The 11,542-nt window shown below is 41.4% G+C and overlaps 1 protein-coding gene across 1 annotated transcript in view; it reads left to right on the top strand.

Annotated features, from left to right (window-relative positions):
- Positions 1-2,962, top strand: part of ttn (titin) — a 331,374-nt gene extending 328,412 nt beyond the window's left edge. Inside the window, exons 282-284 of the mRNA XM_062969136.1 lie at positions 22-175; positions 1,272-1,553; positions 1,688-2,962. Coding sequence (XP_062825206.1) covers positions 22-175; positions 1,272-1,553; positions 1,688-1,980 — 729 coding nt within the window. The 3' untranslated portion in view covers positions 1,981-2,962. The remainder of the gene's footprint in view (positions 1-21; positions 176-1,271; positions 1,554-1,687) is intronic.
- The last annotated feature ends 8,580 nt before the right edge of the window (positions 2,963-11,542 follow it).

Here is an 11,542-nt window from a genome sequence, read left to right as displayed (position 1 = left end):
GCCCCTTTTCCCTGTTACCAGATCGTTCTCTCATCCAACGTACGAGTAAATCGTACCAAGAATGTTTATTCGCTTTCAATCCAAAATGCTGCCGTGAGCGATAGTGGAAAATACACGGTCAAAGCAAAAAACTTCCATGGGCAATGCTCTGCCACAGCATCGTTAACTGTCCTTTGTGAGTTTATTTTTCTTTAAATCTTTTTTCAAAAATGGGTGGATTTAGAGGGTGTGATGAAAACAATTCAGTTGTCCCAATAGTTTGTCAACATAAAATACATTGCGATTATGATTGCAAAATATTGGATTCCAAATCAAATATGAATGCAAGAAAATGTTTCTTGCTATTGCCACAAGATGGTTGTGAATATCCTAACGGAATATCTTGCTATTAACCCATTGGTTGTAGTAATTATTGATTCATAAACTTGCCAAATAATTAACTTCCTAAGGGAATATTCTGGATTTGTTAAAATATTGTGTTAAACATCTGAGACAAAACTAGTAGCATATGGATTCCTGGAATCAATGGGTTCCTCTGCATTTTGCCATTTATGTACTGTATGTATGAGTTTGTGTTTAAGGAAAGCTGTGGTCATTCTTGATGGTGGTGCAAAGCAAACTGCTTATAATCTATAGATATTCAGGATAACAAAGAACGATTCAAAGGCATGCATTTTAATTCATTTCAGGAAACGTCTTTAAACTGTCAACTAATAATAATAATAATAATAATAATAATAATAATAATAATAATAATAATAATAATCTCAGCTGGCATTTGGAAACAATAGACATTGACAAAATTACGATCTACCAACTACAAAAGGCCACCCTACTGGGATCTGCATGCATCATCCGAAAATACATCACACAGTCCTAGACACTTGGGAAGTGTTCGACTTGTGATTTTGTGATACGAAATCCAGCATATCTATCTTGTTTGCTGTGTCATAATAAAATAATAATAATAACAACTTTATTTTTGTATCCTGCCTCCATCTCCCCAAGGGGACTTGGAGTGGGCAACATCATAGAATATAATCACATTAAAATACATACTTAGTAATGTCAGCTCACATTTTTCGTCTTGTTTGACTAAAAATGCAAATTGAAAATGCACCCATATCTCAAAATGAGAGGGAATGACTGGGAAAATATTATAACCACATTCAGTTTTCCTTAAACAGCAAAGTTGTTTTCTCTTTCCATGAAGTCAATGTGATGTCATTGTTTTGTTTTGTTTTTTCATCTGTGTTTGCTATGCTCCACAGCTCTAATTGAAGAACCTCCAAAAGAGGTAGTGTTGAGGAGAAGTGGAGATACAAGCATGCAGGAAAGTTTCTCTTCGCAATCATTTCAAATGTCCGCTTCTAAGCAAGAAGCTTCGTTCAGCAGTAGCAGCAGCATGAGCGAAATGAAATTTGCAAGCATGTCTGCCCAAAGCATGTCCTCCATGAAAGAATCCTTTGTAGAGATGAGCTCCAGCAGTATAATGGGGAAATCTAGTCTGACCCAACTGGAGAGTTCAACTAGTAGTAAATCTGGTTTGAGAGGTGAGCAATACAATTATACGTAGAGGTAGAGAACCCTCTCCACTATGTCGTAGATATGTAGAGAACTCGTGTCATAGTGGAACTGAAATTTCCATTAACAACTAACTTTAAATGTCTTTTCCTATTTTGCAAAGGTATACCGCCCAAAATCGAAGCTCTTCCTAATGACATCTCAATTGAGGAAGGAAAGGTTCTTACCATATCCTGTGCCTTCTCTGGTGAACCTGCTCCGGACATATCATGGTCTTGCAGAGGGGAAAACATTTCGAGTCAGGGCGGTCGATTCCATGTGGAAACCAGTGAAGACTTGACCACTCTTATCATCATGGATGTGCAAAAGAATGATGGGGGACTTTATACGCTGAATTTAGACAATGAATTTGGTACCGACTCTGCCACTGTGAATATTAACATTAGATCAATTTAAAAGGCCTGGCCTGTTTTATTTACACTTGACTTTTGGCAAGTGATTCATATGGACTGAAATGTAACGGATTTGTAAATATATATTTTGAAAACTATTTTTATACCTACCTGAACCAGACAAAGTCCAAGGATTTACACTATGACTTATAGTCATTATTGTCAGACTTTAAAACCTATTTTCCTCTTGACATGTACATACTGTATATAGCCGAAGATAACGGTTATGACGTTTTGTACCATTTATTTTATGACGTTTTTAAAAATGTAACTTGTGGAACAGTTGGTAGGAGAAAGTTTCTTCGGGAATGAATACCCTGCTCAACAATGAACTAATCTTTGTGCCTCAACAAACGTTGATGTCTAAGAATGCCTCAACAGGTAGAGAGGCTCCCTGTTGAAGACTTATTTACCGACACCTAAGAGAGAATGCTGTGCATGGTTTTCCTTGAACCTGCACGAATTTATTTTGAATCAGCAACATAAGGCATTGGTGGGATTTGCATTTACCCTCCTGTAAGTCTCACTGTAATGTCTTATGTTCAGCCTGATCAATGGCAAACTATCTTTTGTTCATGACTCACGATACTTTGAACAAAGTGCAAGCGGCCAGCATTTTGTTCACCACCTGTTAATGTACTGTTTCTGGCACATTGACTGCCCAAATGGCTTTTAAATAAAGTAACATCACCTGGCCATCCCTTTGATATACAAAGCTTATTTGGGCACTCAGGTGCAGAAACAGCACCAACTCTGGGAGGTTCTTAGGATGCAGTGAGTGTGTGATAGCATTAGTTCAACTCCGGGCAACTAAAGTTTGAGCCACAGTTTCAGAAAAAAATAAAACTGTTGTTGTAACATCACATGGTGCCCTGAACTTAAATTTGAATTAGTATAATTTATGTAGTAGTATTGTTAGTTGTTTTGTTGAACCTCCTTGAGATAGTAATGTTCATTTTAAATAAAGCATGCTACCTGCAACTTCACCATGTCTGTTGTTACTCTTTTTTATATATACTTGCATCTCCTGCATTTAAGTTCTATCTTTCTGCAGTTAATTTTTCCACCATCTACAATTTTACCATTTACTTTTTCATTCAAACAAAAACAAACAAACAAAAACACATTCAACAATACATCATCATCATCATCATCATCATTATTATTATTGTGTTGTCAAAGGCTTTCATGGCTGGAATCACTGGGTTACTGTAGCCACGTTCCAGAAGCAGTCTCTCCTGACGTTTCACTCACATCTAAGGCAGGCATCCTCAAAAGGTTGTGAAACTAGGCAAGTGAGGTTTGTGGAATGTTCAGGGTGGGAGAAAGAACTTTTCCCTGTTGGAGGCAAGTGAGAATGTTGTAACTGGCCAGCTTGATTATCATTAAACAGCCTTGCAGCCTAAAAGCCTGGCTGCTTCCTGCCTGGGGGAATCCTTTGTTGAGAGGTGTTAGCTGGTCCTGATTATTTCATACCTAGAATTCCCGTTCTATGAGAGTCGTTCTTTATTTACTGTCCTGATTCTAGAGTTTTGTTAATACTGGTAGCTAGATTTTGTTCATTTTCATGGTTTCCTCCTTTCTGTTGAAATTGTTCACATGCTTGCGGATTTCAATGGCTTCTCTGTTTAGTCTGACATATACAGATATATAAACCCCACTTGCCTAGTTTCCAACAGACCTCAAAACCTCTGAGGATGCCTGCCATAGATGTGGGCAAAACGTCAGGAGAGAATGCTTATGGAACGTGGCCATAGAACCTGGAAAACTCACAGCAACCTATTATTATTATTATTATTATTATTATTATTATTATTATTATTATTATTATTATTATTAATTGCATTAGCATACAGTGTAAAATTTACAAATATGCAAACATAAAAACAAATATAAATGGTATTTAAAAATTCACAGTTAAAAGCTCTTGAAACATATTCATTTCTGGCATATTTATTCAACAAAAATAAACCACCAGAAATTACTTAAATCAGAGATTTACTAAACCAATTCTAAGGCTGGCTTTACACTGCAGAATCCATGCACTTGATACTACTTTAAGTTTGACTCAGTGAACCCAACAATGCAGATGCACCCTGAGACATGTCATTCCCCTTGAGCCATGGCAGTTAAAGTGGTGTCAAACTGCATGAATCCTACAAACTGTAGTGATAACGAGACTTAGATTAGAGCAGAAAAGAGAGTGCAAAATGACAGTATTTATTTCTTTTCAATATATGAAAGGATCTTAATGGGTGAAGAAAATTAACAAAACATTTAGGCCTCATTTTTGGGTCTATTTCCATTCTACCCATTCAGAAACAGAGGGCCGAAGTGTAGCTTCAACAAGTGCAGCAGATCAAGAGCTGTATAAATTCTAAAGCTGGCACATAAAGATCTTTAATGTTTAGCATGAGAGCACTTTGTGACATAATGAAAAATCAAAATGAATCATCCACACACTGCTTTGCCAGAGAAAGAAGTTATGTGCCACACAGGACAACAACAGAGAATAAATGATTTATTCTTCTTAAACCCAGAACAACATATGTACAATGTGCTTAGTTGCACCAACTCCTATAATGTCCTTTTTTTTGAGAGATTTAAAATAGTCTTTCCTTTGTCCATGTGGATAAATTCCTTCTAGCAGCTCATGAAGCAAGAGCACACTTCAAACTCTGGGCCCTTCCACACCGTCCTATATCCCAGAATATCAAGGCAGAAAATCTCACAATATCTGCTTTGAACTGGGTTATCTGAGTCTACACTCGGATATTGTGTGATTTTCTGCCTTGATATTTTGGGATATAGGACTGTGTGGAAGGGCCCTCTGTATCTCTCTCTCTCTCTCTCTCTCTCTCTCTCTCTCTCTCTCTCTCTCTGCTTCATTCTTCCAACTGTCTCTCTGCACCTGCTTAGCTCAAGCCTGAACAAAATTGCAACAGTATCAAAAACTCCCAGGCTTAACAGGTCTCCCAGACATGGCTCAACCAATCAGCTTAATGCATCTTATTTTGCAGTTGACACACACACACACATTAACTGATTTATTACATATCGTAACACACTTTAGGATTTCTAGGTGTGAAATATTTGAGCTTAGGTTATAAAGTGAAGCGTAACAGGGTAGTAGGGCATAGTCAGATGGGCTGATTCCTTCAAGCAATTGCTTTAAGAGTACAGTAGAGTCTCACTTATCCAAGTTAAACCGACCGGCAGAACCTTGGATAAGCAAATATCTTGGACAATAAGAAGGGATTAAGGAAAAGCCTATTAAACATCAAATTAGGTTATGATTTTACAAATTAAGCACCAAAACCTGCCTGAGGAGAAGAAGTGCCATATCAGCATTGCATTGTCCTCCCATAGGAAGGAGCACAGGTGGGGGCAGACACTTCAGCAGCCTGTCAAAGGAAGTGTGACAACGTTCAACCAAGTGGGTGGCTCCATTCATCTCACCTGTAGTTTTACCACCATGTTGTATAATTTTATGTGATTTGTGGCGCCACCCAACTATCGTCCCCCTGGAGAGATCACCCACCTCCAAGTCAGCCCGGCATATAGTCCCAGAGACAGCTTGTCTCATGCTGCCGCATTGTTGTGCTGCTCTGAGATTGCTTAGCAATTTTACAATGTCATCTACAATTTTATGTGAGTTGTGGCACCACCCACCAATCGTCCTCCTGGAGAGATCACCCACCGCCAAGATAGCCAGGCGTGTAGTCCCAGAGACACCTCGTGTCAGGTTGCCGCTGTGCCCTCCTCTCAGCTTATTAGTTTCACCACCGTATTGTACAATTTCATGAGATTTTTGGCAGGGTTTGTGAATCCTCGCCTATTTTATCTCATTACAAATAAAGGAAAAAGTCAAAGGAGGGGGATAAGATCGGGGATGCCTTCTGGTGGGCGTCATTTTAACATTCCTACAAGATTGTAATTCTGTTAGAAGGCAAAAGGAATTCAAGAAAAGGAGGGTTATCTTGCTGCTTTTGCAGACATGGATCCAGTATTTCTCATTCATTTCATTTGTGTTGCATGGGTACCATGGCTTTGTTTGAAAGTTGCACGGTTACCATTGAAATGGCAGACAAAGGCTTGAGGCAATGAGACAAAGAGAGTTCTGGAGGTTGTAGAAAAAATGACGTCTTTATTCTCAATGGCCAGTGAGAATACAGCAATAAAGAAAAAGACCTTCTCCTGTAATCAGGAAAGCGAAGGTACCATAACTGAGGATCACAAGTTCTTATATACCCTTTTTCCTCCATCTTCTGCATCACACAGGTATTATCAATCACCAATTAGTGTCAAAAAAAAGTCTTACTGGGCACTTAACTAAAAAGCTCATTTTGGCATTTTCCTAAAATATAGACTACTTTCAAGACCTCTACCCCTCCATTAGGGCGTTATCTTTGGAATCTTCGCCTTATCCATTAGGGATTCTCATTAATTAAGGAGAATCCCAGTTATCTCAGCTGTCAGAGACCTATTAGCACTGGACCTTATCCATTAGGGTTCTCATTAATTAAGGAGAATTCCAGTTATCTTAGCTGTCAGAGACTTAATGGCAATCTCCTCATGGCGCCAGGTCTTATCTTGACATCCCCAAAAGCCTTAATTTGTCTTTTGTCCATTAGCTTATCTATTCTGGTTGATACTTAACATATGTCTCAGTGAACTTTGGTCTTGCTATGGTTAGACAGTTATTTTGCTGAGCAGAGTATTTCTAAGGCTAGCACACATCTGCTGGTGATTACATTTCTCTATATCTATTTCTTTAACATGATTACATTCAATATATATTTTCCAATACAAGTATTATATTTTCCCAATACACCTTCATAACCATGGCTTTCTTTGGTCTACGGGCCATCTGGCTTTCCTGTTTCCCCTTCTGTTATGTTTCATTCCTTTTTTTCATCAGTGGTCACCTCAACCCTCTCAGGAAATTCTCCTATACGTACTGGGCCCTAGGAAGGTCCACCTGGAAGCTACAAGGCGTAGAGTCTTTTCGACCTATGCTCCAATTCTGTGGAACTCATTGCCTCCACATGTTAGAGCAATGTCGGGGTTACAATCTTTTGTCAAAGCGCTCAAGACTTGCCTGTTTGGCTGTGCATTTAAGTAAATCAGATCTAATTTGCCAAATAGTCACTGTTGAATGTTTTTATGTTGAATGTTTTTATATTGTGGGATGAAGAGAGAAGTAGGTTGCAGGATACGTTATGGGCGGGCCATTCCATGGCACAGGCTGGTGCCATGCAGCTGTTTATGCAGCTCAAAGAAATTAAGATTGAAAACTGCTTCTCCAAAGGGAGAGAGTTTATCACAGAGTGCGATTTGAGATAGTTTTGTCTGAGTTCAGGGAAGTAGATCAGAGAGTGTTGGGTTCGGGTAGGTATAGGAGTGTGCCTTTGTGACTCTGTGGAACACAGGCATAGATAGTGTGGCCCGGCAGCTATTTGCTAGGATAGCAGGGGAGTATTGGGGGGGAGGGGAGGAAAACTGGGAAATATGTAAAGTTACAAGTATTTATTTTGTAAGAAAAACACAAAGTACAGCAGTGCTGATATTAAAATGTTACATATCTTAGATTATAACAGGTGTAGGTGTTTTAGTTTGGCTTGCAGTAAAAGCCAGTAATATTTATCTGTAAGAATCTGCCCTGATTCCGAAAGGGGAAGTAAAGCGAGATCAAAAAAATAAAAATCTTCAGTGTTCTTCTGTGCGACAGCAAGCATCGAGCCAGCCTGCCACACTGCAGACTCATTCCAGATTTGTGAAACCCAGCAGCGGGAGATTGACTTTGAGGAACAACAGTTTCTCAAGTGTTTTAGAGTTCAGCTGGCTGCGTAGTGCAGTCACTACATCTCCAGGCATGCTGAACAGCCTCTCGCTTGCTGTGCTGGTAGGTGGGCAGCTGCGGTACTTCCTAGCCACAATGGCCATATCCGGCAACCTCTGGTCGTGGGACGCCCAGTAGGACAATGGGTTGCAAGACAAATCTTCCAAAGGCTTCTCAAAGTACTGCTTTACAGAAGCAGCTAGCTCTGTCCTTTGCTGGCTGGTTCTCCTGGCCACGGGCCCAAACTTCCTGGCAACTACCCGAGCATAGAAGCCCACCTTTGCTGTTCCACTGATGCTGGCCTCCCCAGCTGCAACATTGGTGCTCGGAATCAGAGATGGAAAAAGGGATTTGCTGCCCGAGATGTTTCCGGCACAAGCTGGAGATTGCGCTACGCCCCTCCCTCCTCTCTTCCGGTCCGCAGTCGGTGAGCCTCCTTCACGATCAACAAGAGTTTGGCCTTCCATTCCTCTACATTGATAAAGCAGCAGAATCCCGATTTCAGTTGCAGATTGCACATGGCAGCCAACATGTGCTCCATATTTGACAGGAAAGGTTCAAGGCACTTGGCCACAGAATCATAGAAGCAATTCACCACCTCCCAGACCTGTGAGATCAGGTGTTGGCCACCGGCAGGTACGGCAGCTCTCTGCTGCTGGCTTTCAGGACTGCTGCAGCACCCCACAGCCCTTCCAGTTGTTTCTTTAGTCCCACCACCAGAGGAACCACCAGGCTCAGCAGGGAAGCCTCCAGGAAGGGATGGAGCACCGAGAGAAGCTGGGCCATGATGTTCCACTGTGTCTTCGACATGTCATGGTGGACACTGTCAGGCGAAAAGGCATGGATAACTTTCTTTTGCTCCACCAATCGTTGCAGCATGAGAAAGATGGAGTTCCAATGGGTGCTGACACCCTGAAGGAGTTTGTGTTTTGGGACTCCCAGCTTGGTCTGCTTCTTCCTCAGGAGTCTTCCACCGTTGACACTGTGGTGGAAGTACCCCGATATTCTCTGGCACTACTCAACTAGCTGCCTAATTTGCACAGTGTTGCTAGACAGCCTGGGAAGCTCCTTTCTGCCCGGCAACAGGCATAGCCAGTCATGCACCATGAGATGAAATCTGTGCACCAGGCATTACACATCTGCAAACCCCATTTCTCTGACCCCTGCACCACATTTGCCCCGGAATCAGACACACACAAAACCAGGCCTGAGCCATTTCTGTCGTATCTCGGGGAGACAGGTCACAACCATGTGCTCGATGGCACCTGCAATCTCCACAGAAGTGTATGCCTTGTCAAAGACTTTGACGTGGAGCATGGCCCAGCAATGGCCAGTCTCAAGGTTTTCTTCTCTCTCCCACCAATGTCCTGTTAAGGAGAGGTAGGCATGGGCTGCCCCGGTGCAAGTCCACAAGTTGGTGAAGTGAATGGAGGTTTGGGGGCTGGCAGCATCCAGTCTGTGTGCAAGCAGGTCCCTACAGCTATGGTACATGGAAGGAATGACTGTGCGGGAGAATGTGGTGCAGGAGGGCATTTTGTATTGGGGAGCCACACAGCCTCCTCTCCCTAACAGTCACAATGGAGGGGGAACTGGTAGTACTGCTGCTGCTGCCAGCGCCATACTGAGTAGGATGTTGCCTCGTGACATGGTATATCATGCCATGGGTAGAGAGATGCCTGATGTACCTACCACGGCCAGCACACTGCCACTTTTGAATCTTCTGGATCAGTTTCAAAGTGATCCCAAACAGAGGAACGACACATTGGAGATGGTTTGGGGGCAACTGCAAAATAAGATGCATGAAGCTGATTGGTTGAGCCATGTCTGGAGACCTGGTTAAGCCTGGGAATTTTTGATACTGTTGCAATTTTGTTCAGGCTTGAGCTAAGCAGATGCAGAAGCAGAGAGAGAGACACAGAGTTTGAAATGTGCTCTTCTTTCACGAGATGCTCAAAGCAATTGATCCACATGGATAAAGGAAAGATGATCCACATAAAAGGACATTGTGTGAATTGGTGCAACTGAGCACATTATACATATGTTGTTATGGGTTTAAAGAGAATAAACCATTTGTTCTTTTTATCTGGCAAAGCAGTGCATGGACTACACATTTGGATTTTTCATTATGCCACAACCTTTTCCTTGGCCTCTGATTGGCCAAAAATCTCCTCCTCCTCTGACGCATGTGGAAGCAATGTCTTGGTAAGCCATGTGGCACGAAAACGAAAGCAAGCCACAATGATCCTGCAGCTTTCTCTTTCGTGTTGCATTTTGATCCACATGAAATGGGGTCTTTTATCTTAATGGACGATACTAAACAAATACACAAATGGAACAAATACTGTGCACACCACTAGGTGGCATTAATACAGCACAAAAGCTGTATACACTTTCTCTAGTGACTACCTTCTTAAACTCATGATCTCATAGATGGTCTAATTTCAGTGCCTTTAAGGCCCCTTATACACTGCCATATAAAATTCAGATTATCAGATTTAAACCAAAATATATGGTAGTGTAGATTCAGATAATCCAATTCAACACAGATAATGTGGATTATGCGCTTTGATAATCTGGATTATATGGCAGTGTAGAAGGGGTCTAAGAAATGCTATAGCACCCAGGGAAGAAGATTCTTTAAATACTCTAATGCAGTGTTTCTCACCCTGGGGGTCGGGACCCCTGAGGTGGTTGCGAGGGGGTGTCAGAGAAGTCGCCAAAGACAATGAGAGAACATATTTCTGGTGGTTTTAGGAACCCCTTTGGCAGAGAAGGCTGAAAATATCTCTGCCTGTCCATGGTTTCTGGATGCAAGGAGAACTACAATTACAGTAGAGTCTTGCTTATCCAACCTTCGCTTATCCAATGTTCTGGATTATCCAACGCAGTCTGCCTTTTTGTAGTCAATGTTTTTGTAGTCAATGTTTTCAATACATTGCAATGTTTTGGTGTTAAATTCATAAATACAGTAATTACTACATAACGCTACCGTGTATTGAACTGCTTTTTCTGTCCATTTGTTGTAAAACATGATGTTTTGGTGCTTAATTTGTAAAAATCATAAACTTGATGTTTAATAGGCTTTTCCATAATCTCTCATTATCCAACATTTTCACTTATCCAACGTTCTGCCAGCCTGTTTATGTTGGATAAACGAGACTCTACTGTACCATCATGTTGAGTCAGTCCCAGTCCCCCCAAACCCCACCAGTATTCAAAGTTGGTCATATAGGGTATTTGTGCCAAGTATGGTCCAGATCCATTAATTGGGTGCACATTGCTCTGTCAATATGAGTGAACTATAGCTCCCAACCTCTGAGGTCAGTCCCCTCAAAACTCCACCAGTATTCAAAGTTTGATATGTTGGGTATGTGTGGCAAAGTTACTAGTTCAATCACCAGTTTGGTACAGAGTGCTCTCTGAGCGTTGGTGAACTACAACTCCCAAAATTCAAAAACAGCCCTCCCAACCCCACCAATATTCAATGTTAGCCATGTAGGTAGTGTGCCACGTTTGGTGCAAATCCACTGTGGGCTGGGTCAAGAGACAAACAGAACCACTCAAGTGTTACCACAGTTTTGATTTTGGAAGCAAGGGGGGTGTCTAGCATCATCCCTTTTCCAACCGTGCCTTCCTAAGATGGACAAAATGCTTCTGAAGAAAAGTTCCTATGCACTTCCTATAATCACTTCCTGGATAATCAGAGATCTTGCTTAGGTAGAAA

This window comes from Anolis carolinensis, chromosome 1, assembly GCF_035594765.1.
Source record: "Anolis carolinensis isolate JA03-04 chromosome 1, rAnoCar3.1.pri, whole genome shotgun sequence".
NCBI lineage: Eukaryota > Metazoa > Chordata > Lepidosauria > Squamata > Dactyloidae > Anolis > Anolis carolinensis.
The sequence above is the reverse complement of the archived record's forward strand: the minus strand, read 5'-3'. Positions and strand labels throughout refer to the sequence as shown.